This window comes from Rhagoletis pomonella, unplaced genomic scaffold (assembly GCF_013731165.1).
Source record: "Rhagoletis pomonella isolate Grant_MI unplaced genomic scaffold, Rhpom_1.0 Rhpom_scaffold_00003, whole genome shotgun sequence".
Lineage (NCBI taxonomy): Eukaryota > Metazoa > Arthropoda > Insecta > Diptera > Tephritidae > Rhagoletis > Rhagoletis pomonella.
This window is the reverse complement of record NW_023458557.1, coordinates 97,585,462-97,611,316: the sequence shown is the minus strand read 5'-3', so window position 1 is coordinate 97,611,316 and position 25,855 is coordinate 97,585,462. Positions and strand designations below refer to the sequence as shown.

At 32.2% G+C, this 25,855-nt stretch overlaps 1 protein-coding gene across 1 annotated transcript in view; it reads left to right on the top strand.

Annotated features, from left to right (window-relative positions):
• Window positions 1–3,084: 3,084 nt before the first annotated feature.
• LOC118735913 (protein obstructor-E) overlaps window positions 3,085–25,855 on the top strand; it is a 36,940-nt gene continuing 14,169 nt past the window's right edge. Inside the window, exons 1-4 of the mRNA XM_036465941.1 lie at window positions 3,085–3,192; window positions 3,728–3,815; window positions 23,379–23,565; window positions 24,286–24,404. Coding sequence (XP_036321834.1) covers window positions 3,776–3,815; window positions 23,379–23,565; window positions 24,286–24,404 — 346 coding nt within the window. The 5' untranslated portion in view covers window positions 3,085–3,192; window positions 3,728–3,775. The remainder of the gene's footprint in view (window positions 3,193–3,727; window positions 3,816–23,378; window positions 23,566–24,285; window positions 24,405–25,855) is intronic.

Sequence of the window (25,855 nt, the reverse complement as noted above, 5' to 3'; positions counted from 1 at the left end):
CATTGCGTTCATTAGTTTGAAATTTTTTAATATTCAAATTAATTAAAAAAGAACTGAAAGATAATTATGCAAATGATGTCAACGAAATACTTAAGACACGAACTTTTCTTGTAAAGTAAATGAAAAATTGTTCCATAAATGGACAGTTCACACTAATAATAAACGATCTGCAAATTGAATTCTTCCAGATTTCCTCGGGCTTAAAATGAACAATCGTGCTTCTCACTGAGGCGATTTTTCATTCCAACATGCAGATAATGTTCTTGATACTTTCATTCTCACTGGAAATGTTCCCAAAAGTTTCGTTCTCATTCTATTCTTCTTGAGAACGTTCCCGAGAGTTTCGGATTTTTCAATTATTGGACTTTTTCCCAAAAAGTTTGAAAAATAAAAAGAATCCAGGATTGTTGTCCAGGTCCTGGTATCAAAGGAACATTGATAACTTTATTCTACGGCAACATTATGTACAGTATCGGACATATCATACCAACTTCAAAATAATATTGTTATTTATTTGTTTTTGAAATTTTTCAATTAAAATACAGTTCCTCCTCTAACGGAACACATATAACCAAAATTTGAAACTTTGTAAAAACTTAAAAAAAAAAACTCAAAAAATGTTCATTCAAATTTCAAACTTTTTTCTGAGAAATGGTAGAATTTTTTGAGTATACAGTTTTGTAGCCTATCAGTGCATTATCTAATTTGCAAGATCCAAGTATTATCGCTGATTTGGTATAAATTTTGTTGCCGAAGGGTTGCGAGTTAATTCCACATAAAAAAATGCGACAAAAGAAATCTTTTATAAATCTTGTGCAAAGTTTGAAATTTTGTCTTAAATGGTTTATGCTAGATAGTGATCAATACATTTATAAAAAAAACAATAAACATTTAATATCTTTAAGTTTACATTAATGTATTTATTTTCAATATTTATCACATTTGCTCTTAAATTGCTCCTAAGCGATTTCTCTCTCTTCATATTTTTTTCTCTTTTTATGACACTTGCACATTTAGTCTTTAATTGAACTCACTCTCACTCACTAAAATTGCTGGTATCAATTTCAGGTTTTACAACTCACTTGCACTGCCAAATTAAGCTACCTTTGCGCGCATGCGCAGTGGCAATTATTGCCTTTTGCCAACTATCGGTGTGTACAACAAAAAAAAAAAAAAAAAAATAAACAAGTAAACGAGCGCTACAGCTGTACAAATGGGTATGTTAACTACTTTTTCATTCCTACATTGTTATTTTAAAACTATATTCAAAATCCTTTATAAAGGAGGCAATTTTGATATCCGTATACGTCGATCACTTACGTTAATGAATGATTTGGATATTCCGACGCGTATTGTATCTTATCTTAAACTATTATTTACTTTTAGAACATTGCAAAATCGTATTTTTTATTTTATTTTTTTCGATAAAACAAAAAAAAATATTTGTTAATTTTTTTTCGGTCAAACTCAATCATTATTTTGTGATTTTGGAGTTTTTTGATACAAAATAAAAGTTTTTTTTTCATTTGTTCAATCATTTTTAACTGTCAAAATTCGTTTGTATGACCGTTTTAAATTTTTTGTGATCTAAAAAATTAAGTTAGAAAATAACGGTATGGTAAAAAATAAAAATCCAATTTTAACGGTTCAACCTTATTTATAAAGATCATAACCATTACGGCCCCTGATATAAATAAATACATATTTATATATAACGATAACAACATGAGTAAGTATGGGAAAGGAATTAAATAGTATACATATATCTATGTACATCAGGGTGGTCCTTAAAATGTCAGCATCATGTGGCACTCCTTTACAAAATAAAAACATCCACAAAAACTAAAAAATTTAAAATAAAATGTTAGGGGTGGTTACTGGGTATGAAAAAAATTTTTTTTTTTGTAATAACGAAAATTCAACAATATTTGGACTTTGGTCAGCTAGAAATCAGGTAATTTATTCCAATTTGTTTCAATAAATTGTCAAACTTGTCAGATTTTAGCTAAAAATTTTGTAAAATTTTTGCAGATGTAAAAAAAAGTTTAGCGGCATATTGTTCCAAAATGTGAGCCCTGATATAGAATTTTTTTTTGCAAAAAGCAGAATTGTACCCGCGCGGTTCAGGTTCGTATTCGCCAACGTTTTCGATGCTGTTATTTATATATTATACAGTCGGTGTCAAATGTTAATGTACACCTTGTTACAATACAATATTCACAATTATTTTCATGGAAATTCTTTTTCATTAATTATTTATGAAAATATAGTTCATTCGGTAATAAAAACCGTACAAATCAAAGTTTTACACTTAACATAAAAATTTCAAAATTTTTATTGAAAATTTCTAGAAAATTCTCGAGTTAATTCTTGTGAACTTTACGTAAAGTGAGAAACTTTGGTTTATATGGTTCATATTACAGAGTGAACTATATTTTCATAAATAATTAATGAACAAAATTTTTCGTAAAAGTAATTATGAATATTGTATTAGAACAAGGTGTACATTAATATTTGACATCGAAAACGTTAGTGAATACGAGCCTGAACCTCGCAGGTGCAATTCTGCTTTTTGCAAAAAGATTTTCTATATCAGACTACCATTTCGGAACAATATTCTGGCACGCACCCGACAATTGACGACAAGCTCGATCGCCAAACCACATAGTTACCAAAATGTCTATTTTCCTCTTATTTTTAATTTATATCAATAAGTTCGCTCAATCGCTGTTTTTGATCGCAATCCATCGCTAAGAAGATCTACAAAATTATTTAAACGCCCAGCGCCAAGTAGGGTATCTGTTGATGGATGTGTGCCAACTCTGCAATAGAGAAAAAAACCTATTGGCGCTATGTATAGAATCCAAATCATAAACTTGGTCTTCTTGAAACATGAAGCCGCACCTCCGCGTCAGAATATACACTTTTGCCTGTGTGCTAGTGCATGTGTGTCGTATGTATGTACATGTTTGAATATAAGCAACTCTTTGAAATTGTTATGCTTATACATATATATGCAAGTCAAACCGCTTCCAAAACAACTGAGGCCAACGTTGAAAACATGTATTTAATGTGGTGAGAAGTTGGCGACGACTCCTAGTCGTGGCTGGTCTGCGATCGCTGAGTGTGGGTTAGGGCTTTAAAAAAACGGTGAAACGAATTGTGAAAGAAATCCAAAGAAACGCATAACAGGTATGGCAAAATGGCCACATTGAGTTGTTTTGGAAAAGAAAAATTTGTAAATAAATTCAATTTGTAGCTAAACATTTCCATAAACTAAAGGAAAAATTTATCCTGTGTGTAGATTATTAAACTATTCGATACAAAGAAAAGCATTGTGTTACCAAAAAAAAACGAGCAAAAACCTGCCACGAATGCAAAATAAAATTTTTCAAAAGCGCAAAAATGATTAATTAGAATTCAGTTATGTAAAATTGTGTGTATAACAACGATTTTTAATTTATGTAAAATAAATTCAATTAACGCATGTTCAATAACAAAATTTAGTGTTCTAAACAAATTAAAACAAAAAAAAAAAAACTAATTTAATTTCTAAGAGTCAACTACTACCTGGTTTGGTTCAGCAAATTAAAAAAAAAAAAAGACTAATTAAAAAAATATAAATCAATGAAATATAAAAATACATTTATTATTGCATGCAGCTCATTTGCTGCCTTATTTATTTCGGTGTTTAATTAAATTTTTTATTTTTTCTCACATCGCTCAGCTCCAAGTATATACATAAATACATTTCCAGTGTTGCAGTATATTAAAAATGGCGGTTTTGAAAATTTGCATATTCGCCATTGTTGTTGGTAAGTGCATCTATATATATGTAAATATATAATTGAAATTTGAATTATTCAACATTGACAATTAACTATATGTTGCATGTGTGTTTGTTAAATGCCATTTGTGAGTTGATGAATGTGTAAATGTTAAAAATTATTGATTGTATAATGAAGTATTCTTTTTTAACCTTAATGAGTGTGTTGCAATGGATGTTGTTGAAGAAACTCTAAAAGTCTATCGCCAAATCTAATTGCTTTTCATGTTAACTTGAAATATCAGAAAACACAAACTCTTGCAAGACTTATGAGCAATCGGTCCATAGTCTAACTCACGTAGAAACGTCTTCATATTCATTGATACTTTCAGTAGATAGTTGGCTTGACCGTAGGCCAACAAAATTTCAAAAAGTTTTTGCGGCACGAAAGGTGAACCCTGATTCTTATAGGATTTTTTCCGTACAATCAGAATCTGAAATTAAAAATATTAGATTGGCTCCAGTTGTTGAGATATTTTGACTTAAAAGTGACAAAATACTAATTTTTGGCATTTTTTAACGGGGTCTTGTAGAATCTTTTGAATAAAATGTAAAAAAAAAAAAATGCTAAAGCACAAAATGTAAAAATTTAATTTTTATAAACATAAGTTCTCTGTTATTTTTTTTTTTATGTTTTTTGCCTGCCTACCTGTGCATTTTAAAAACATATCAAAAATAAATACTACCAATTAGTAAGGGGCGCTAGATAGCTTAGTTTTAAACAACAAACTTCTGGCACGTCGTGTAAATTTCGCATAGAATGTAATTGGATCAAATTCTGGAAATTCGTAAGTGTTTACGCATCGTTCAATTCGGAAAGTTTAATTTGGATTACCAGATAAGCACCCTTAAAGTACGTTTACATTTAAAAATAGTGTTCGGTAATCAACCCGTCAAGATGGAGCTCAATATCTTCTTTTTGCCACTGTGATCGTTTTTTACTGACGAAACAAGATATATTTAAATATATTTTAATTCATCATCTCATTAAAAATGCATAAAAGAACCTCTTGTTCTTGCTAGCGTACTTTTTTCGACAAAACTTGCTTTGCTACCGAAAAGGTACAGGTTTAATCTGAGATTATTTCATAATTATAGATTAGCGAGGGACGAATTTCGTGTGCATAATCTGTTTTTGTGTTTTTTTTTTTTTTTTTTTAAATCACAGATTAGCGAGTTAAAGTATGAACAGACGGCAACGTTGATCCGGATTAACCGCGCAGTTGAACTGATCTCTCTCTCTCTCTCTCTCTCTCTCAGAACTTTTATTTTTACCTCCGACCTTGTAACATCTCAAAATTCTGTCGATTTCCTAACATATTTAGTCCCAACTATATATGTACATACGTCACAACACGAGCCTATTTGTGCATAAATCATCATACATTAGCGCCAATCGACGTCAATAGTCATTAATTAAGTATCAAATTGGGCAAACAGATAAGTAAAAAACAACAAATTAATACTCCGTGCTATCTTAATAATTGAGACGATATTTGTATGGTGATCCAACGACTATTTAGTTGCCACCAAATTACAGCTGCCACAAGCCGCAAAAACAAACAAACAAATAAATTCGACCGGTCTGCTGCTCGTCTCATCAAAACTTGTGTTTTCTAAATTAGTATATTTAAGTATATATTTGCACATACATACATAGTATGCACATTAGGGCGGGTCCATTTGTATGGGAGATTTTTCGCCTGTAGCACAGTAGGATTCTGAGCAAATTTTCCGAAGAAATTATGGGTATAAAATCAATTTAGAGTTTGCCAAATTGCGTAAATAAGTTTCTTAGCACTTGGCTGTAGTATAGTATATGTAGAAGTGCTTAAATTTTGTATGAAAAACATGCTATAAGGGATTTTCTGGTATGAGAAATCGAAACAGTGAAAATTTTCAAATTCACATGGAATTTTTTTGGCAAACTCCAAAAAGATTCTTCAGCAAATTTGCTAAGAATTACACGTACAATTCTCCCATGCTATACGCGCATAGTAAAAAAAAAAAAATTGATCCGCCCTAATGTACATACTTATATAGTAAACGCTTAGTATTAATCTGGTATGACTGCTATCATGCCCATCATTTGTTATTGTTATGACTTTTTACTTGTAATTTAGGCCGACGCCGCAAACACTTCTGTGGTCGGCTACTCGATTTTACTTTACCGCCATTCCATCAACCACACTATGTAAATGTACATACATATAATATATACATATACAAAATATGTATGCATACGAGTCGTCATACCCTGTAGAAAAAAAGTATCGGTTGATAAAAAATAATCCACTTGTAGTTAGATTTTTTGCGGGATTTCGGTAAAATATATAACTTTTAGTTAACAACCAAAACCTAATTTGAAAGTTTCAAGTTGAAACTAGTTGAAAAGCAATGCTGACGTATCGGGAGTTGGTTTTCTTTACAGTTTCAAGCTTTTTGTTAATCGTAGTCAAAACCACATTTTACAAAAATGTTACTTCAAATTCTTAAACAAGTTCTTACTATTAATTCGATATTTAAAATTTTTCGGGAGCTCATCCCTAGTTGACACCCAATGCAGAGGTAACCACCCTTGGCTATTTCGCGGCCAACGCCACCTTAAGTTCCTTCCTAATCAACTTCAAGTTAACTTATAGTTAGATACATTTTCTGCAGGGTATTTACAAGCATAGTCAAGTCATCAAGTGCTGCTGTCTGAGTTGAGATGAAGCCACAACCTTCTAGCAGCACACGTTTCTTGTCTCTCAGAAGTCTAGTCTTACCACTTTTGTTCTCCTTTTTGTTGGCCTATCGGTATATTGATATCTTCATTTAGATTCAACTAGCTGTCAACTGGCTGTGGTTTGGCGTTCATAGTATTTGCTTTAGCGTGCGAGTAACTCAAACCTGTATTTTTGTGGTATCGCCTTTTGCTTTGTTATGAAACCTGATGTTGCCAGATGTCCCTTACAAAAGGTTGCATTTACGAAGGACGGAGAAAGGGGAAGAATGAAATCTCTTGGTGCGAAAATTGTACTAGAAAAGTACGCAAAGTAGCCAATTAGTAGTGAAATGCCTTTTGTAAATTCTAATGTATTTGCAGGAAATCTGGCATTTTAAACGAAATGTTGAACGTAATATTGATATATCTACGTGAATTACGTAATTTATGTGCTATTTATCTGTATAAAAACTGCAAAATTACTCAAAATTAATATAAGACTACTATGAGATTGATGTAAACATCCAATGTTTATGTTTTCATCAGTTAAATATGCTTCATATACATATACAAATAAACATATTGCACAAAAGCTTATACTTTTATTTCACCCAAAGCTACACTGTTTCCATGTAAACTTGCAAAGAAGCAACACGGTGCCACTGCTAAAGGAGCGGTGCGAGAGAGACAACTGTCAGTTTAGCTCTGATCCAGTACTCCATGAACTTGCAGGATTTTACACGAACTTGCAGGAAGTTGCAGGAAAAATGTTTCCGTACTCCAAAATCCTCCAAAATCCTGTAAATGAGAGCGACTTTTGGAGAGTTGTGTAGAGAATGAAGTTGCAAAATTTTACCCGAACTTTTTCTTCTGGTAAAATCATGAAAAGTGTCAAGCAATCACTGGTTGACGTTTTTACGGGAAAAATGGATTTTTTGTTCCCGTACTTTTTGTTGTTACTCACTTTTTACTCTCACTTCAGAGAGTAATTTTGCTGTTTGACAGTTTTACAGGATTTTTCACGAAAAGTATTGGATCAGAGCTTTTATCGAACCTTGTATTATTGAATCATGATGCTGCCGTCCATTGGTGAGCAGAGCATGGGATGACCTTAAAAGTGAAAGCGATTTTTATCGCACTGTCTTAGCGGTTGTGGTTGCTTATCTACACATATATATTTATACATAGTGATTGTTTCAATATTTCGCACCTGTTAAGTGCTTAAAAACTGGTTTTGATTTAATATTGTTTTATGCCAATCGCTGATTGCGTGTAAACATTGATAGTCATTGATTGATATGTGATATGCTGATGCTGACGTTAACTGCAGTACGAGTTATTATAACACAGTGACTCAAACAAGTGACCAAGTGTTGATTGTTTTTTAGTATTTACAATATTTTTCAAGTCGAATTTTTTTTTTTGGTATTTTTCTGCGAAAATATTGTCCAAGTTTTAACCAAAACCATATAAATCAAGGTTTCAAGCTTTATACAAAATTTTGGAAAATTCAACAAATTTTTATCAAAATTTCAGCCGCGAAAACAGTCCAAAAAAAAAAAAATCTACAAAATCAACACGATTTTTTTAGACGATTGAAACTTGCTCTTCATTATACTAAAGTTGTATGGGCTTTGACACTTCATAGCCAAAAATGTTCTAAAGATTCAGATTAAAAAGTTGAAATTTTGATGAAGATTTGAAATTTTTTTTTTAAGTTTTTATAAAGTTTGAAATCGTGATTTAGCTTAAAAAATATTACGAATATTTTTTAGCCCACAAAAATTAAGAGTTTCAAGCCATATTATTGCTAAATTAAGAAACGCCAAAACTGTAATTGGCTCTACTGAAAACTTTTATAATTTGAGTTGTGTGGTTATTGCAGAGGTTCGTCGATATGTGTAGCGATAAAAAAAAACTATAAAAGTAAAATACACTTTCTTATGTACATATGTATGCATTTAGCTCTGCCAATCACTATTTTCCGCTGACCCATTTTGCAAATTACACAGCTCGTAAAATCAAGGCAAACGACCTCGCTTGCCAATTCAAGTTGAACCGATATCTTTCATTATTTTTTTGGCAGATATATACTTATGTACATATGTACATTCATATGCACTTGCGTACGTATTATAAATATTTTTGTATGCATCAAAAATTCAACTAAATAACTGTGCAACGAACCTGTAATACAAGAAAGACAAGACTTTCATACATAAATATTTATATATGCATCAGTAGTGCCTCATATGTACATATCAGGGATGTTTCGAATGCAATATTTTTCACATTCACGAATGCGAATGCGAATGCGAGTTTTCGGATTGCGAATGTGCGAAAGCGAATGCGAATGTTAGGAATAAAATTAAAAAAGCTATACTCAACTTAAACTCATCGTTTTTATTACTTGAAAATTTTGTAAATTATTAAAACATTAAACGTGTGCTTAACCTATACAATGCTTTAATCTAGAAGTCAATGTTCAAAAGGGGCCTATTATATTTCAAAAAAAGTAATTTTGCTGCCTTTTCTCCCAAGAGGCAATTTCTTAGAGGCTCGTATATAAGGCCGGCGGCACTGAACAGTTGCTCACTTGGAACCACCAATCGAGAGGATTTTCACCGAGATGAGCTCGTTTTTTTTTTTAAGATAGGCCTTCAGTTGAGCTTTAATTTTACATCCGAGCCTTCGCTTTCGCTGGAGGAATGTAAAATTATTTCTAGGTTGCTTATAATACTTTTCGCAGTACTTGTTGAAGGCCCATCAAAGTTGCTTGATAGACTACTTTACCGTTTAGCGCCTGAAGGTAAAAGCCGGTCATTATCCGCATCCTGCTTAGACAACAGACTTGGAGCCATTTCAACAATATTGGAGTGAACTCGCTGCCAATGCACACATTCGCATTCGCAAAACATTCGTATCACATGATGTGAATGCAAATGTGTAAAATGATGCGAATCATTCGCATAACGAATGCGAATGCAAATATTCGCAACATCCTTGGTACATATTGACCACCACGTACCGGTGCGTGTATGGAATTTTAAATGCGAAAGCGGGGCAGACGTTTGCGTGTCTCAAAATAGCATTTGCGTGCTTTTATGAATGTCTGACTGTCCGATTCAATTGACCAGTGGTATGCGTTTCTTGCATGTCGACGTGGACGACGGAAAGTTAATTGATTTTGGCTTTTGGTTATTGAATTTTTTTTTTTTTTTTTTTGATTTATTTGGTGTTATTTTTTTTATTAACTAAAGTAATGGGAATTAAGTTGTTATGTACATATACTACATATACATAGCTACATCTTAATACATAAAAAAAATCCCGTGTCACTGTGTTCGTTTACGCTCATCTCCGAAACCTCCAGAGATATGCAGCATAAAATAAATCAATTTGCATGGGAGTTACCACACCGCCTTGTCCAATAACTCTTATTTTTCACCATGAGTATGGGATTGATTTCTCATATGTACATACATACATATGTCCACACCAAGCTAGTGTACTTTACCCAAAATATTTGAAGAGATATGCAATATGAAAGTTTCAGTTAGTATGGGAGGTGCCACGCCCCTTTTCCAAAAACGCCGATTTTCCGCCGTGAGTATGAATTTGAATTCACATATACATATACATATCTCCATACTAACTTAAAGTACCAAGTTAAAGTATGGGAGGGGCTATGCCCCCTTGTTTTATGGGAATTATTTTCAGTCGTAAGGCCATCCAAATTTGGTTCTGATCGGGAAAGCTGTTAAGAAAGTAGCCTATTTTTAATCCAGGCCATAAACCCTCTGTGTGCGAAACTTCATGCAAATCCGTTCAGTCGGTTCCCGCTTGATAGAGCCCCATACATCCAAACATACAAACTTTCACATTTACAGTATTAGTAGGATTTCGGCTATTGGCAGCCGCCGAAATAGCATCAGCTATATTAGTAAGGGTGCAATTAGGCATTTAACCGTGGTTGCGCATATTGGACATTTCCATCAAAAAAAAAAAAATAAATAAAAAAATAAAAGCGCCTGATGCTTTGGCTTGATGCATTTCTGAACACGACCTATTTGTTTACTACCTCAAAATTTTGACGGTATACACTGAGAGATTTCCTGATGGCCAAGGAAGTCATGGGAGAACTGTAAAGAAAGCGAGTTGCCTTCTCTTGGAATTGAAGGCCGTGTTTATTCAACTACGATCAAGTTAATATCAAATTAATATGCAAATCTTCACTCACGATCTAATAGTTAGTGTATAACTGTAGAAAACGATGGACTTTTCTTTGCACAAAGAGTGGCGCCACTGGTCAGTAGGTGAGAAAATGAGAATGAGTTTTAGAATGACTGATCAAATGTCGTTTATGTTATGAATTTGTTTCAAAACTTCTTTTCACAGATTTGTTGAACTTGTGTTTGACTATTTATATATCGCAACGGCAATAATAATGTCCCCTGTTAAGGCGCGTACACTCGACGACGTAAAACCGTAGACGGTGTCAACTGACACGATCTATCTTATGGGATTTGCCTGTTAACGAAAACGCATCACCGAATGGCGGCGACGTAATTGTATGCTCAAGATTTTGTTAAATGGATTCCCCACATCCGGCCGCTATCTTGATCCAATGGTACAGTTATTTTATTGATTCCGTGGCTACCATATAGCAACCCATTCTGCATCCAGTAACTTATTCTTGACAGACTATTCGCTTGAAGTAAACCCCAATCAGGGTTTAAACGTGACGGAGAACCCAAATAAATTGGCTCAGTTCTATTTTTTAAGTCAAACACGGACGCTCTTCCACGAGTCGGGTCTACGTAACCAAGATTTTTCAAAATTATTTGGAACCTACTCGCCTTCTGGCAAAAGAATCGCATTAAACGTCGGACCTTTTGTACTTTTTGGACCCTGTTCTAGAAACCTCAATCATGCCTATTACTAATAAAAACTGCCAGCGGACGATTATGGTTAAGCAACAGTCTTTTTTTAGACCTCTGTCGCCACCGTAACTGTTGATACTATTACCGAAACTGTCATCTGTGCATGAAATGTACAGCAGCGAATCTGAATTTTAATTCAAAATTTGAGACTATTTTCGTGTGAGCTGGAAACTAAATTAGCTAAAGTCTCCGCTATCATTAAACTCTTGATAATTTTGTGAGAATGAAAGTGGTTTTGTTGTCGTGTATATATTTCCAAAAAATAGCTATAATTCGCGATAAATATTTCTTTTCCCAGAAGCTAGCGCTTACACATGTTTGTGCAAACTTTGTAGTAAGTATTTATGTTACGAGTTAATCGTCCTTAGATGATTTTCTCAGTTCGCGCCATCTAAATGTGTCCTTCGACTGGCTGTGCATTACTATGAAGCCTTTATTCCTTTGACAGCTTGTCTTACCGCCTGTTACGAATATATATGAATGGATATATGTATGCACATATATTTTCTCTTGCTCCATTGGCAACGGCCGTTCCTTTGCTGTCTTTAATAATTTTTCTAATGGCGTTTTCGTTTCTACAAAAAATGTTGCCTTCTCATTGCCCACTTCTTAGTATTTGTGCGTAGAGGGCAAAAAGAATGTAACCCTTGTTTGGTAGAAACGTAAACGCCATAAATAATTGCACTTGTTATTTTGCAACATTGTCGGATTTTCTACTTTTTATAACATACATATGTACATACATTCGACGTGTCGGAAAAAGGCTTGGCTCGGATTACTTAAGAGTTGTGGACTTGGTTGGTAGCACATGCTGTTGACATTGCTCAGTACGAGTATTCGAGTTATGGCAACGAGCTCGAGTATTTTCTGATCTTGCTATTGACAGCCTTAATTTTTTTTATAACTTTTTTTTTTTTTTTTGTTGTGTGAGTGTATGTTTGTTCGCTTGAATCATGCACTAGTTATTGCCGCTTAGAGGTACGTCATTGACACGGTTCAATGAAAATTTCAACTTATCAAGCAACAACAAGTGTACAATTGCAAAACCATTAGCAAATAAGTGTGTGTGTGCGCTTGGTTAATTCAATTATAAACAGCTCATTCTCCTATCTCGCACTCGATATTGACACCAATACTCCTATCCATATGCAGTAATTCAGTGGTCAGCTAAATATCTCTTAAGTGCATTACTAGCTTGAGCTACTACAACAGCTTTGTCTGACAGCAGCTCACCTTGAGTAATGCCATACATTGCCTTCTATTTGGATTTAATTATGTTGCTGTTGTGTATGGCGGCAGGGAGCCTTTAACCTTCGATTGTGTGCAATTTCGCGGAAATTGCAAGTGCTCATGTCTCTTTCATCGAACTGCATAATGTCAATGCATTATAATGACAGTAGTAGCGAGCGTATTAAAGCAGTCGGTTTTCTTGTCACCATATATAGGTAAAAGTATGTAGGGGCATTACACTAGTTTACAAGGGAAGATAGTATGTTTTTGGCTCACTTCGAAAATACTATATCAGACGTGTGTATGAATATTTAGATAAAAGGAAGTTAAAAAAATCATTGCGCAGTATTCTTTTTAATTGACTTCAAAAAAAAAGGAAGGAGGTTATCAATTCGTCCGAATATTTATTTATTAAAACCTATAAATTTAGTGAGCTATTTTCTAAATAATCATAGAAAGTATATTGAGAAAATCGTCAAGATCGGTGCTGTATAAGCCTTATCTCCTATGCCACTGATAGTTCAGATACAAGTTTTTGCGATATATGTAACTACGGTGACCATTTGTACCGATTTTGGCGGGACAGTATCGATTTTGAGAAAATTGTCCCGATGAATATTTTTTAAAAGTTGGGATGTATAAGTGTCCTGATTTTTCATATTTGTACCGATTAAGTCCAGATTTCCAGAGTTTTCTTTTTCATTTACATCTCGCGACAAAAGATAGCACATTCATATTTTTACCAGTTTTGACTACTTTTCTTTTGCTTTTTTTAAAGTTCATTATTTTTATATAAAACTATAGCTGTTTATCTAACACATACCATATAAATCTAAATTTCAGACTTTGTACAAAAATTATAAAAATTCTACAAACTTTTCATCCCAATTCCATGCATTTTAATTTTTAGAATAATTTTTGGTATGCAGTTTTATAGCTTATTAAATTCTAGTAAAAATGTGCAAGTTTTAAGTTGCTGAAAAATCGAGTTTTTTTTTTTTTTTTTTTTTTTTTTTTTTTTTTGGCGCTTTAACGCCATGCAGCTTCACTGCTAATATACTAATTTATTTATTTATTTAATATTATATTATAGTTTTCAAAATTTTAAAATTTTTAATCGAAGAGCATGAAAAATATTACTGAGATCAAAAAACATAATGTATATATGTATTATATATGGCGCTACATCACCCAAAATACCAAGTCTTCTTATTTTCAGAAAAAAAAAAAAAAATTACGACTTTTCAAGGCAGTTTAGCGGGCACCAAACCTATTGGAAAAATGTCTCTATTCTATCTAGTAACCACAAACAAATTTTCAAGAAAATTAAAAATGCTGTTTTTGAGAAAATTGGCTTTTTGATTTTTCCAAAAACGGCCGCCATTTTGTTAGTTTTCAGAAATTTTCAAGTACGCAAAGATAGAGCATCAAAAACACTTCTACAATCAAAAAACTGCATTGAAAAATATTAACTTAAAAAAAAATAGAATGATAACAAAAAAATAAAATGTTCAGCCGTTTTTCTCTAAAACCACACTTTGCACTAAAATTTTCAGATGCTCGTAACTCGGCGATTTTTTTTTTGCCAAACAAAAAAATACGTGTCTCTTTATTTGTAAAAAAAAAACATGAAAAGTATTAAACTTGATTTCGAATTTTGAACCTATTCACACTGCATGAATTTAAATAGAATCAGCCCATATAAGTCTAAATTTCAGACCTTGTACAAAAATTCCACAAAGTTTTCATCTCAATTCCAAGCAAGTGTTCCAATTCGTCGAATTTTTATAAATGCTCTACAAATTTTTAAATTTTGATTTACACGCTTTTTCAAGGTAGATAAATATAACTTATATTTTCTTAAAAAACTAACAACATTTTTCAATTTTTTTCTCGGTGTTTTCTTTTAAATAAAACTGTATTAAGCCTTTTTACTCTATAAACAAAATTGTGCGTTGGGATTCGATGCCTTAGAAATGTGCCGATTCTTGGCCACAGAAAAATGACCTCGAACCTGACATTATGGAGGTTAACGGACCGCGTATTCGCGGGTCGAATAACCTAGGGATATATACAGAAGTTTGGCTTAATATGCAGCAGCTTTTTTTTGTTTTTGTATACCTGTGTAATTAGATAATGCAAAAAATTGTTGATGAAAATAATTGTGAATATTATATTAGAACAAGGTGTACACTTTCATTTGTCATCTAGTGTATGTGGAAATTACATGATTGACGGAAAATCTAACCGCTCACGCGTGAAAAAGCGTGACACGTAGAAAATCACGTGTTTGGCCCATCTCTAGCATGAATAAATACCTAATTTTTTTTCAATACTTTAAGTGGTCTATTTTGTAATTGCGATACATACATACTTACATACTTACATACATATATATTTACCCATTCCAATTCTAAAAATTCTTGTTGGATTTTGCCCTCAGCCATTTCGCAGGAGTCGTACATATGCACATATATATACGATATAAGCGTTGTATTCAGCCACACTATCAACTTCCGTTTATTCCATGTTGCTTGTAATTCTGTTTTCAGGATTTTAAAAATTTTAAAATTTAGGTGGCAACCAAAATTTAATTACCTTTTGCTGCGGCGTTTTTCAATTAAATACAAGTGTATACCGATGGTAAACAAATTATTTAGATAAATACATAAAATTAACACAAATATAATTGTAATTAAAATAAAGCTGCCATAGAAAATTTCACCGATTATTATGTAATTGAAACCGTTGGAAATTCATGCTTGTCATGCTTTTTCCAGCATAAACAAATATGAACTTTGATGCAAATGTGTTAATGGACGCGGGCAGTGCTACATTTGAATACTTGCGTTTGAAGATAAATATTTTGGCTTTTATATAAACCCAAATTTCGTGAATATTAGCATCCTTCAAGCGCAACAAGTGAGCTGGCTATAAAATCAAATTGGCTTTTTGATAGCGTGTTGAGGTTTTTAATGCTTTTTAGTATTTCCCCTAATGCCTAGATTAATTTTATTGCGCAAATATACATCCAATATTGGTAGTGGGTGTGCAATCCATTACACATTTTCCAGCGGAAGTGAATACTTTGCATGTCCGTTGGCCTAATTTATTTATGATAAAATTATCGCGTTTCTGACGTACATAAGCAATTAGTAGTTACTAATTTCGGGGGATGCGGTCCGACCTCCACGAAACAGTTATTGAGTTTGTTGACAGCTTAGGCAACGCCTAACATTAGTCCAGTCAATTGCTCCTATGGTGACCATAGATTAAAATTTCCGTTACAATCAAAGTTTGCCCTTTTGCAGAAGAAAAGTGCGATTTTGGAGTTCAACGCTTTTACCCTGCGCTCGCTGAACCGCCGTGAAGTCCAAATGTTCGAAAAGAGTCATCAGGCAGTGAAAGAAATCCGTATGTCTTTCTCGCTAATGAAAACGATTGATTGGGTAGTGTGCAGAAGCGATCGAAAGAGAGTGAAGAGAGTGGGGAGAGAAAAGAGAAAGAGTCAGGTGTTATTTACTCGATTTGAACGGGTCAGGTAGAATTTTAAAAAAACAATAGTGGTATTCACCGAATTGAGCAAGTGGCCTGGCAGAATTGAACGACTAGAGATTAGTCCAAAGCTGTTTCCAGGAATATATCTATGCCCGGGAAACCAGGCTACATTCTTTATGCATCGCGTTGCCAAATCGCTTAGAATGATTTCTTGAATTCTTACCTTCGAAGGGGTTTTGTTGCACTATCGATTTTAAATCGAAGCCTTCCGAGTAGACAGTGATGGCGTATTCTATTACAGGCAAGAAGCCTTACTTGTATATCCTAATTCAATTTAGAGGACACTACAATACTCTCGTTGACGCAGTTTTATACTTAGAAGTAGTTGTCTCGAATGTTGCCTTTATTATTTAGCTCAGAACCATCGCTGAAGATTGCAATAGGGCGAGAGTCTAGCTTTTTACTCTTAACCATTCGCTCCTTACGGGAATTTTTGTCGATAACTTGTTACCAAAGTAGGCAGGTAAGATGTCTGTTTGCCTAGTATCATTTACGCTATGCTGGAGTTTCTCTCAATAAGAGCCGAGAGGGCTTTAGGAGCTTTGTAAGGGTTGTAGGGAAAGTCTCTCATGATAAATATGGTCACCGTAAGTATAGCCCAAGTAGTCCCTTATTTGCGATTTAAAAAGAGTTTCTGTTCGAACACACTTTCTCCCATTCTACGATCGAAATTCGCCGCTTTCGCACATCCACTCGTTCTCCAATCTTTCTTTGGGTTAGCGAAGCACTAGTTACGAGCCAGCAGCGGGTACATGGCTCAATTTCCTCAGGAAAAAGCCCAAAGTCTCCAAAAAATGTTAAGTCTCGGTAGGGTAGAACTGAAGAGAATGCTTGCTGTGCTCATAAACTGAACGATAACTTTGTCTGAAATATATTCGGGTTCATTATTTTTTTTAGTTTTAATAAAGATGCTGAAATCTCTTCGTCAAAAAAAAAAAAAAAAAATCTTTATGTGGAAAAAAATGCTCAACACCGCCAGCAAAAACATGATCAAAAATCAAGAGAATTTTTTAAAAGCTTCAAACATGTTTTTTTTTTTACTAACTACTATACAACTGCATACTGTAACTGTAAAAATTCTGTCGAATTTTCGTAAATTTTTTCCAAAGTTTGAAATTTTGGTTAACTTGGTTTTTGTTTTTATACATAGTGGTAGTAACTACTTTTATAAAGCTCATAATGGCTTTGTACCAAACAGATAACCATCCAGGTATATTGCGCCTAATAAATATACTCTTATAAAATTTCGTTACAAAATCTATGTAAGCCAACTAACCTCATCTGAAGAAATTTCAGCTGAATGCAACGTCCTAAATAATGAGTTAGCGGCGGCTGCTGCTGCTGCTGATGAGGTTATTCTACAAAATTTCGGTGTTAAAGTAGCGTGTTATTGCCAGATTTCTATTTAGTTTATACCTAAAATGGAGAAATTTGTAAAGCTAATATTTTGTGCTAATGACAAAGGCGCTTAGTTGATATAAATTGCAACACTGCGCCGCCAAACCAAAGCTTACTAGTAAGCGCGCTCAAAATTAGTTGACACCGTTAAAAGGTAGTCACACAGCATTATTGGCGTTGTTAGAGATTTGCTTGAAGGTTTGGCCGTGCGGTAGGTGTGGTAGTTACATGCACTTAAGTTACTTACAATTAGATATGTATATATACATATATACTTTCACACTGGCAAAGCAGCGCAGCGCAACACAGCGCAATGCGACGCGACATGCTGTAGAAACTAAAATTAGCGTTTTGGGATTAATTAAGTGCCACTTGAAAATGTCAAACGCTAACGTATGCATTCATCGCCCTCAACTTAAGTTTGAGGTTATGTACATAAACGTTGTATGCAAAAGCGTTTGCCGGATGCAGTAGCAGATAATGTTGGCAAAAGGAATGCATGCATTAGGTCGAACATACATATGTATGTATGTATGTATGTATGTATGTATGTATGTATGTGTGGAAATGTGTAACTGTGTCACGAGAGCAATAATATCTATATAGTAGATACCCTGCAGCAAATCAAACCGGTTCAGAACTTGCACTGAGCTAGCCTGAAAAGGGACGGTACTGGTTCTTCATCTATCCCAACTCAATGCTTGCAACTGTCTTTTTTAACATGGCGATGTCCTACGAAGTGACAATTGTCGCCCTCTGCAGAACTTTTGAATTTGTTCTGAGCTGACTCTGGTTTAGATGGTTCTGATACAGTTCATATAACAACAGTTCTTAGATAGTTCAAAAAGGGTCACCTCCGGGCTAGAAAAAATGTGGTTAGTTTTGAGCTGGTTCTAATAAGTATAGTATAGAGCCTTTTCTGTAAATAAGCACGCATACAATTTTGTAAATAAAAATACTTCATTATATGTTTCAAGAGCTATTTGTTTTGAACTAATTTACTTTTTGACGCAAACTGTGCTTTAAATTTAGGAACATAAAGTGTCAATTACTCCTTTACTTTCTAAAACCGTTATTCTTAAAAATAATTTATATTTTTTACGTATAATGGGTATTTCTGGGATCCCTATAATTAAAAATCTGAACTAAGTCGTGTCAAAAAATGAGAAAAAACGGTGATATATTGAATTATTATTTGTTATAACTCAGCGTTAAATTGCATTAAATTTATTGAAATGTAATACATAGACTTTCCGGCATCTCATAAGAAATATAGAATTTTGAATATTCACAATAGTTTTCATACTAAATATTTTTCGTAAATTTTTTATTTAAGGATGGCTCATAAGTATTATAACATAAACAAATAAATTCACGTTTCTAACTGTGTTGGAAATTTAGTAGAAATCTAGAAACTGTTATAAAAACTTCAATATTTTAAATCAGAGTTTATAAGTATGCAGTTCTATAGCCAATTAAATTTTAGTAGAATTAATCGCGCTGATTTTTTATAACTCTTTTTACGCACGCTCTTGAAGGCATTCTCCTATTTAAATATTTTCGTTTAAGATGCAATACTACACTTTACTACACTAAAATTTTATGGGCTACAAAACATACTCGAAATATTTATAAAAAATATCTGATTAAAAAATTGAAATTTTGAAGACAGTTTTTAGAGTTCTATAAGTTTGCAGCACAGTTAGGAATTAGAATTTAAATGGTTTATGGAGTATGAGACATAGTACTTAAATAAAAACTAAACGAAAAATATTTAAAATGAAGAACATTGGAAATTAAAAAAAAATCAATTTCGGGGGCTTACGTATGTACATTATCGTTCATATCAATAGCACTCCCATTTCAAAGTGAGATTGTTTACCACTTTTGCTAATTTTTTTAGATCTGATTAAAAGGTCAAATATTTTGACGAAAAATCGTTAAATTTAACTTTGTTTTGTATAAAGTTTTAAAACACGGTTTATATGATTTTATTCGTATTTTATACGTACGTAGATATGTATAAAAATGACATTAATGTACCAATAACGACTTTTTTGGAAATATTTGAGCAGTTGCCCCATAAAATATGTAGCAACATATGGGTTTCAACCGTCCAACTCTGCATCCCTTTTTCAGTAGTTCAGAGACAGTTCTGAAATTTGTAGGGCGGAACTAGCGCTTTGCCAGACTGTTACTAAATTTTGCTGCAGGGTATGTATGTTTGTGTGCGTGTGCACTACATATGCATGTATGTATGTATGTACATATAAAGTGTTTGAATTATGCGTATATATATATTTATAATGTGCCTCATTGATATCCCCATTGGGGATTCTAACAGAAGAGTAATGGAATTACACTGGCACATAACTTACAATTCCCATAACGTTCATTTTGTAATCTGTTAAGTGCAATCTGTTTCATCTGTTTCATCTGTCTGCATGCAACTATACATATGTACATACATATGTATGTATGGGAGTGTAATGCATGTAAATGCGAGAAAGTGTCACTAATAATGGCCGCGAAAATTTGCAATTAATGTTGGCTCACACACGTGGGCGGAATTAGGACAAGACAGTGCTTTATCATCAACGAATACATACCAACCTATGTACATATACATAACTATACGGCCGCAGAGAATTTTGTCTTTTCATTTTATCAGAGCATGACGTACATACATATGTATGTATGCACGCTCCGCCGTTGTATTGGTAAAGCGCACAAGCAAGTTTAAGTGACACTTCAAGCTTCTACTTCTCCCCTTAAACTGATCGAAATAAATTTAACACATTTTATTGTTATACTTATTTCCTATAACGTTGTATGTATGTATTTCTATTCGACTTTTTTACTTGGATATTTCTTAACATTTGACTGATTTCCATCTTTTCCACAATTTATGAAAACAAAATTATTTCCAGAAAAAAAAAAAAATAAATACACCGCAGCTACTTCCATTTAGACATTTTAAGTCAAACTAACAAGTGCATATTTGCAATGAATACACATTGTGGCAAACAGCAAATATGCATTGTTGCAAGAAATTGCGTAAATAAAAATAAGACATGAAGTGGCAAGTTGAAAGTAGAAAGTGACAGCTGCACGTAAAAGTACTTAAGACAAACGGATTGACAGACAGATAAAATAACACATACATATGTATCTATTGTATATAGAAAGGAAATCTGCAGCAGATTATGTATTAGTGATTGGCCGCTGCTTAATGAAAGCAACAACAAAAGAAAAAAAAAGACAGCGACATGAAAAATAAGAAAGGTGGTAAACATACAAATATTCGTATGACAACCGCATGCAACAAAAATATGATAGTAAAATGCTAGTAAACTTTGTTTTGAAGAATGAAGAGATTGTTTGAAAGTTGCAGGACACTTGCTTGAGCGAGTTGAGTGTGGCAGATAAATTGTACAAAAGTGTGGCATGCAACATTGACAATGGCATTGACAATGAGTGTACGGTTGGTATGAGTGAGTGGTGGCACTTTGTGTGGAATGAAATGGAATGCAACAAAGGTATGATAAATATAAACATAAAAATATTTAAACAAAATGTTTAACTAAATCGAATGAAATAGAATAAAGTAAACTGATATAAGCTAAAATTAAATAACGCAAAATAAAATAAAAAAAATACAAAAATATAAAATGAAATAAAATAAAATGAAAAAAAAAGAAATAAATAGTGCATGAAAACATTACAAATAAAATTAAGTAAAAAGAAAGAAATATAAATTGTAAAATAAAACATAAAATAGAAAAATAAAAAAAAAACATAAAATAAAAAAAAATATAAAATGAAATAAAATGAAAAAATACATAAAAAATTAAAACTTAATTCTAAGTGAAAAGAAAAAACAAAAATATAAATAGTAAAATAAAGAAAATAAAATTAATTGTTTTTATTTCCTATCGGGTTGTATAAATATGTTTTATAAATTTTCATGATGGGCTAGTCCGATATACATAATTATCGCCAGGGCGATACAAATTTATAAAAAATACAATTAAGTTAAAAAATCAATAAAAAAAAGTCATAACACATTGAAGCGAATTAAAAATTCTATCTTATTTAAACAATTTGAATTCAAAAGAAATTAAATATAATAAATTTTATAATGGAAATATTTAAATACGTACACAGTTACAACATTTTGCCGTATAAACATGAAGCTCTTATAAAAGAAACGCGCAAGACCGGTCACAAAAGATTTCAAAACCTCGGAATACCGGTAGTGAAAAAAGCCACGCAATATGAAAAAAAAATTACGAAATAAAAAACTGAAGGCGATTGAATACCCAAAATAAAACCAAATTTCAAATAAAATAAACAATAAAAAAATTGAATACAAAATGTTTTACACAATTTGAGCAAAAATTAATCAATAAAAAATAAATTGTGGTTAATAGAATAAAAGTAAATTAATAGGGCAATTTTTAGGCAAAGTTAGTTTCAAAGGTTCGGTTTATTGTAGTACGAAAATCTTACAAAAAAAGCTTGTAGATTTTATTGTTTTAAGAAAAAAAGTAGTTTTTAATTGCGTTTAATTAACAAAAACCTAATTTATTCTATTTATTCTATTATCTCTTTCTTGGATTACCTTATTAATTTTATTTTTTTTAGTTTTTACATTAAAATTTGTTGACAAAAAAAATATATTTTAAGTTCATGTAATTTTTAGAAACTTATTTAATGTATTTTTCTTATTTTAAACTAATATACATGTGTATGTACTTGTTTTATTTGGCTGCAGTTGACACAGAAGAGAAACGACTGGCGTGCTGTTTTGGCCTCGACCAAAATCGGCCACAGCGCCAATATTTAATTTTTTAATTAAATTTCAGATCTTATTGTTTTAAATGGGAAAATATGTATGTTTTTAGTTACATTAAATTTTTAGGAACTTATTTTATTTAATTTTGTTTATTTAATTCTTTTCTATTTTTACTTGAATTTTCTTTTAAATTCTAGATTTTATTAATTTAAAAATAAATGTAATGTAATTTTTTCGTTTTTAGTTTAGTTAATTTAATTTGGGTTTTTAATTTCTTTTGCTTTTTAGTTTTTATTGCTTTACAAATTAAATTTAAACTTAATTTGTCAAATTTAAATTTAAAAGGTAAAATACATATTTTTTAATATCTTTTAATTTTTAGAAAGTTGTTTTACATAGTTTTCCTTTTTCTAATTTGTTTCCTTTGTAGTTTTTAGGTTTTATTGTTAAAAAAAAAACACACATTTTTTTCTTTGGTTTTCACTTAATTTTTAGAAACCTATTAAATTTTTTCATCTTTTATAAATTTAATTTTCTTTTAGTTTCCACATTTTATTGTTGTTTAAGAAGAAACGTTTTGTTTTAATTTCAGTAAATTTTTGGAAACTTAATTTTCGTTTTTTCTTTTTTTATATTTTCTTTAATTTTTAGATTTTTATGTTTTAACAAGAAAAAATATTTTTTTTTTAATATCATTTAATTTTTTCTTTTTTAATTTAATATATTTTTTGCCATATATATTAGTTGCCAGAATTGCCCTGAAATAAAATAAAATAAAAAATCAAGCTAAGAAATTAACAAATTTAAACTAACAAAATTATTTAAGAAATAAAAACAAAATAAAACAAACAAAAAATAAATTGTAATCGTTTTTATTTATTTTATTAATAAATACTTATAATTTTTTTTTTCCTTTAGGCACCGCTTTAGCGCAACGCAGTAATTTCCGCTCCGGCGCCGGACATCCAACGTCACAGCGACATCTGCCTAAGCGACCCACAGATCCGCCACCAACAGAAGAGGGCTACGTTCCGACAGACGAATGCCCTGAACCGAATGGTTTCTTCCCAGATTTGCAGCAATGCGACAAATACCACGCATGTTTGTGAGTTAATAAATACATATATATTATCAAATTGCTTTCAATATTTTCCGATAACTTGTTCCGGTTTTTTTTTCGCGTAAATTTCAATGACATTTTCCATCTCCATGTAGCCAATATTTCGAAGTTGTTGACATTTAGTGTGGTAAAATTTCGGTTTCAAAATAAGGAATTTTTTCTTCGACTCTTAACGGGATATAGCTAGATGTTGTATGTTGTTCGGCGGGCCTGCTATTCTTTTGCAGATTTTTGGCGACGAAAATTAGCGATAACGAATGTTGGAATCCAGCTGCTGGTATCCCTACATTCAATATAAAATACAAATTACATGCAAACATCTTTATGTCGATTTAATTTGACAGTATTTTTATATTGTCTCCAAAATCCATGGGACTTTAGTACATAAATATTAGATGCAGCTCATTTCACATCACCAACCGTAATCATATACGCCCTCACACTGCCGAAAATAAACACATTTAAGTGGCAACACTTAACACCAAATACTTTCTACACCCACAGCGAGTTTTTACCGATATTTATGATAAATTTTTCCTACCAGATATAATATTAACTTGACAACAACAAACACTTTGCATACACTTCTGTATTATAAAACAAGAAGAAATTTTTTCACGCCAGTAATTCATTTATTCGTTTCATGTGATTTTGTTGCTACACTGTATGTATAAACATGTGAATATATATATAAATTAATTGCAGCGAAGGCAAATCTACTGAACGCCTTTGTGCCGATGGTATGGTCTTCAATGACTACAGCCCTCTGGAGGAAAAATGTGATCTGCCATACAACATTGACTGCAGCAAGCGTTCGAAATTACGTGAGTAGATTAACTTAATAGGCTTATCAATATGTATACATACATACATATATGTATGTACATATATAATACGCATGTTTGTTTATACATATACTTTTACACATCCTACATTTACTTACATAATCTTATTTATAAAAGCTTACAAGGAATATGGGCGGGAGTTCGAGTTATTTTAGCTGCTGTCGGTAGATTTCCTGTTTTTAAATTCGAATTCTATTTAAGCTGATCTAAAAATGTTCTTCTGATAGTCAGTGACGCAGGAAATGAACATAACAATTCGCGAAAGTTGAAATCCTACATACTCTAAAGCTCTATCAACGCACACATTCTCAATTGTGTTATTTTTGTACTAAAGCAACTTTATACGTGAGCGAATTCGTTAATGCAATCAAAGTGTGAAATGAAATATGATGTTCGAGTGTCAATATCATGAAAAAGGTTTTCTAGCTTAGGTGAAAATATTATTATTAGCGCAGTCGTTTGGAAATTTATTGCGTGGTGTGAGCAAGCAATTTTCATGCTGTATTGTGTGGGTCTTATTTTTAGTACTCGTTCACCTGCAAATATTTATAGTCGAGCGTTTGCTTAGCTTCAGACTCCCTTCAACAACTTGCTCGTGTGTAGTTGTTTCTATATATAACTGCACCTTTTACTGCCTACGCAGATCTAATGTCCAGTGAACTTTGCCATTTGGCCGGTCAAATGTCCGCAGGTTTTGCTCTTTGTTGTTGTTGATGGTGTTATACCAAAAGGCAGTACTGTTTGTCACCAATTTATAAGGTCGCTTGTTGATACTATTTTTTTGATCTCAAAAAAAAAAAAAAAGGAAAAGGGAATTGTTTAAAATCCAATGCAATGTCCTTAAAAAAATGAAATCTATTAACACATTTCAAACGCCGCTGAAACGTTTCTAAATAAGGTTAGGTCTATATTGGGCCCTTTATGATACCACAAGTTATCCAACTCAAACTGCACTTCAAAACAGTTCGTAGTGTCAAAGCATTTCTTTTGGAGTTAAAGCATTTCTGGCAAATTTTTTTTTTTAATTTCACTTTTATTTCAACATATTTTGATAAAAAAAAATATACTCTTGAAAATAAAATATTTCACACAAACAGCAAAACATATAATCGATAATCGCATGATGTTATTGCCTGAAAATTTTAAAATGCACTCAGTGGCATTGTGCTACTTATGTACAGTAGTCGAACAAATTATAGCTGCACCAAATTTACACAAGTTTTAAAATATTATTTTGCTGTTATTTATTGGAGAATGAACTATATTTTTATAAAAAAAAAAATAACAAAAGTTCAGTAACAACAAAAATAATACGTTTAAACTTGACTATAATCTTTTGACTACTGCACATTAGGTCAAATGATTACTTTTTCTGTGCGAAATTAATAGCAGCTAAAATATTGCACTATTTTAATGTAAAATGATGCCAA